At 60.8% G+C, this 3,251-nt stretch overlaps 1 protein-coding gene across 1 annotated transcript in view; it reads left to right on the forward strand.

Moving 5' to 3' along the window:
* Window positions 1-1,032: 1,032 nt before the first annotated feature.
* Window positions 1,033-3,251, forward strand: part of LOC102044834 (chromodomain-helicase-DNA-binding protein 3) — a gene marked incomplete at its 5' end in the record, with an annotated part of 28,763 nt that continues 26,544 nt past the window's right edge. Inside the window, 6 exons of the mRNA XM_031065397.1 lie at window positions 1,033-1,155; window positions 1,584-1,652; window positions 1,743-1,811; window positions 1,902-1,982; window positions 2,451-2,590; window positions 3,143-3,248. Of these exons, the coding sequence (XP_030921257.1) occupies window positions 1,033-1,155; window positions 1,584-1,652; window positions 1,743-1,811; window positions 1,902-1,982; window positions 2,451-2,590; window positions 3,143-3,248 (588 nt within the window). The remainder of the gene's footprint in view (window positions 1,156-1,583; window positions 1,653-1,742; window positions 1,812-1,901; window positions 1,983-2,450; window positions 2,591-3,142; window positions 3,249-3,251) is intronic.

Below are 3,251 nucleotides of genomic sequence, written 5' to 3' on the forward strand. Positions count from 1 at the left end.
CACCGCTGTCCCCAGAGTGAGAGCAGGAGAGTGTCACGGTGACACCGCTGTCCCCAGAGTGAGAGCTGGGGAATCCTCTGCCATCATTTGGTCAGTGTCACAGCATCACCAGTGCTTGGTCACTGTCACAGTGACACCGCTGTCCCCAGAGTGAGAGCAGGAGAGTGTCACGGTGACACCGCTGTCCCCAGAGTGAGAGCTGGGGAATCCTCTGCCATCATTTGGTCAGTGTCACAGCATCACCAGTGCTTGGTCACTGTCACAGTGACACCGCTGTCCCCAGAGTGAGAGCAGGAGAGTGTCACGGTGACACCGCTGTCCCCAGAGTGAGAGCTGGGGAATCCTCTGCCATCATCTGGTCAGTGTCACAGCATCACCAGTGCTTGGTCACTGTCACAGTGACACCGCTGTCCCCAGAGTGAGAGCAGGAGAGTGTCACTGCTGCTGCTTGGTCACTGTCACAGTGTCACCGGTGCTTGGTCACTGTCACGGTGACACCGCTGTCCCCAGAGTGAGAGCTGGGGAATGCTCTGCTGCTGTTTGGTCACTGTCACGGTGTCACCAGTGCTTGGTCACTGTCATGGTGACACCGCTGTCCCCACTTGAGGGTTAGGGAATCCTCTGCAATCATTTGGTCACTGTCACGGTGCCACTGGTGTTTGGTCACTGTCATGGTGACACAGCTGTCCCCTGGGCCCAGTAGCTGGGGAATTCTCTGCCACCTCTTGGTCACTGTCACGGTGTCACCACTGTCCCCATGTGAGGGTCAGGGAATCCTCTGCCACCTCTTGGTCACTGTCATGCTGTCACCAGTGTCCCCAGAGTGAGAGCTGGGGAGTGCTCTGCTGCTGTTTGGTCACTGTCACGGTGTCACCGGTGTTTGGTCGCTGTGACGGTGACACTGCTGTCTGCTGTCCCTGTCCCTATTCTATCCCCATCCTGCCCTTGTCCCTGTCCCCACCCTGTCCCCATCCCTGTCCCCACCCTGTCCCCACCCTGTCCTGTCCCCATGGCTGATGTCCCCGTGTCCCCACAGATGGTGACGAGGAGCTGCTGCGGGGCCTCGAGGGGGCCCTGGGGGTGAAGAAGAAGAAAAGGGGCCCCCGGAAACAGAAGGAAAACAAACCCGGGAAACCCCGGAAACGGAAAAAACTGGTGGGTGCTGCTGGGGACAGGGACAGGGATGGGGACAGGGGACAGGGATGGGGACACTAGGGGGGGACAGGGGACAGGGATGGGGACAGGATTTGGGGACAGGTGATGGTTTTGGGGTGGCTGGTGGGGGTCTCTGGGATGACTGATGGGTTCTGAGGGTGCCTGACAGGGACCTGGTGTGACTGAGGGGGGCTGTCAGGGTCAGTGACAGTTTTGGGGTATTTTGGGGTGTTTTTGGGGTTCCTCAGGTGAGCGAGGATGAGCTGGAATCCGAGGGGGATGAATACCCATGGGAGAAGTACTGGGAGTGGTTCAGGGGGTCCTGGGGTGGTTCAGGGCTCTCAGGGTCACTGAATGGGGGTCTCAGGGTGACCATAGGGGGCTCTCAGGGTCACTGACAGTTTTTGGGGTGTTTTTGGGGTTCCCAGGTGAGCGAGGATGAGCTGGAGTCTGAGAGGGACGAGTACCCCCGGGAGGAGTACCGGGAGTGGTTCAGGGTCACTGAGGGGGTCTGTGAGGGTCACTGAGGGGGTGTCTCAGGGTCACTGACAGTTTGGGGTGTTTTGGGGTGTTTTTGGGGTTCCCAGGTGAGCGAGGATGAGCTGGAGTCTGAGAGGGACGAGTACCCCCGGGAGGAGTACCGGGAGTGGTTCAGGGTCACTGAGGGGGTCTGTGAGGGTCACTGAGGGGGTGTCTCAGGGTCACTGACAGTTTGGGGTGTTTTGGGGTGTTTTTGGGGTTCCCAGGTGAGCGAGGATGAGCTGGAGTCTGAGAGGGACGAGTACCCCCGGGAGGAGTACCGGGAGTGGTTCAGGGTCACTGAGGGGGTCTGTGAGGGTCACTGAGGGGGTGTCTCAGGGTCACTGACAGTTTGGGGTGTTTTGGGGTGTTTTTGGGGTTCCCAGGTGAGCGAGGATGAGCTGGAGTCTGAGAGAATTGGGGGTTCTGGGGGAGCCCGGCACCTGTGGGGGGCTCTGTGGGGGTCCCAACACTTGGGGGGGGTCTTTATGGGAATCCCGACACCTTTTGGGGTCCCATCACCTGTGTGGGATCCTCATGGGGATTCTGTCACTCTGTGGGTCCCTGTGGTGGTCCCAAAACCCCTTGGGTGCCCATGGGGGGTCCCATCTCCCCTCTGCTCCTCATGGGGGTCCCATCACATCAGGGGTCCCCACAAGTGACGTGTTTCCTTCTCCTGCTCTCTGTCCCTGTTCCTGGGGTTTCTCCCTGTCCTGGTCCATCCCCCTGGTGTCCCCATGTCCCCCTGATGTCCCCATGTCCCCCCATGTCCCCGTGGTGTCCCCGAGCAGGCGGTGGAGCAGAAATCCTCGGCGCAGCTGTTGGGGGCCTGGGGGCTGGAGGACGTGGACCACGTGTTCACCGAGGAGGATTATCACACCCTCACCAACTACAAGGCCTTCAGCCAGTTCATGAGGTGGGGCTGGGGGCACCTTGGGGGTCCTGGGGATCCCTCTGGGTGTTTGGGGGGCACCCCAGGGGTCCCTCCAGGTGTTTGGGTGATACCTTGGGGTTTCTGAGGGTCCCTCTGGGTGTTCAGGGGCACCCTGGGGGTCCCTCTGGGTGTTTGGGGACACTTTCGGGTTTTGGGAGGGTCCTTTTGGGTTATCTTGGGGTCTGGGGGTGCCCCTGAGGTGCTTGGGGATACCTCAGGGACCTGTGGAGAGGACACCTGAGGGTCCTGAGTGACCCCAGAGCCATCCCGGGATCCTGAGTGACCCCAGGGCCATCCTGAGTGACCCCAGGGCCATCCCAGGATCCTGAGTGACCCCAAGGCCATCCTGAGTGACCCCAGGGATCCTCAGTGACCCCAGGGATCCTCAGTGACCCCAGGCCCACCCCAGGCCGCTCTGTGGCCATCAGGCCACCGCACAATGTCCATCAGGCCACCCCGCAATGTCCATCAGGCCACCCCACAATGTCCAGCGCTCTCCCCTCCCTTCTGACCCCACCACCCCCATGTCCGCAGGCCCCTGATCGCCAAGAAGAACCCCAAGATCCCCATGTCCAAGATGATGACCATCCTGGGGGCCAAGTGGAGGGAGTTCAGCGCCAACAACCCCTTCAAGGGCTCGGCC

Source organism: Geospiza fortis, unplaced genomic scaffold (assembly GCF_000277835.1).
Source record: "Geospiza fortis unplaced genomic scaffold, GeoFor_1.0 scaffold1363, whole genome shotgun sequence".
Classification (NCBI taxonomy): domain Eukaryota; kingdom Metazoa; phylum Chordata; class Aves; order Passeriformes; family Thraupidae; genus Geospiza; species Geospiza fortis.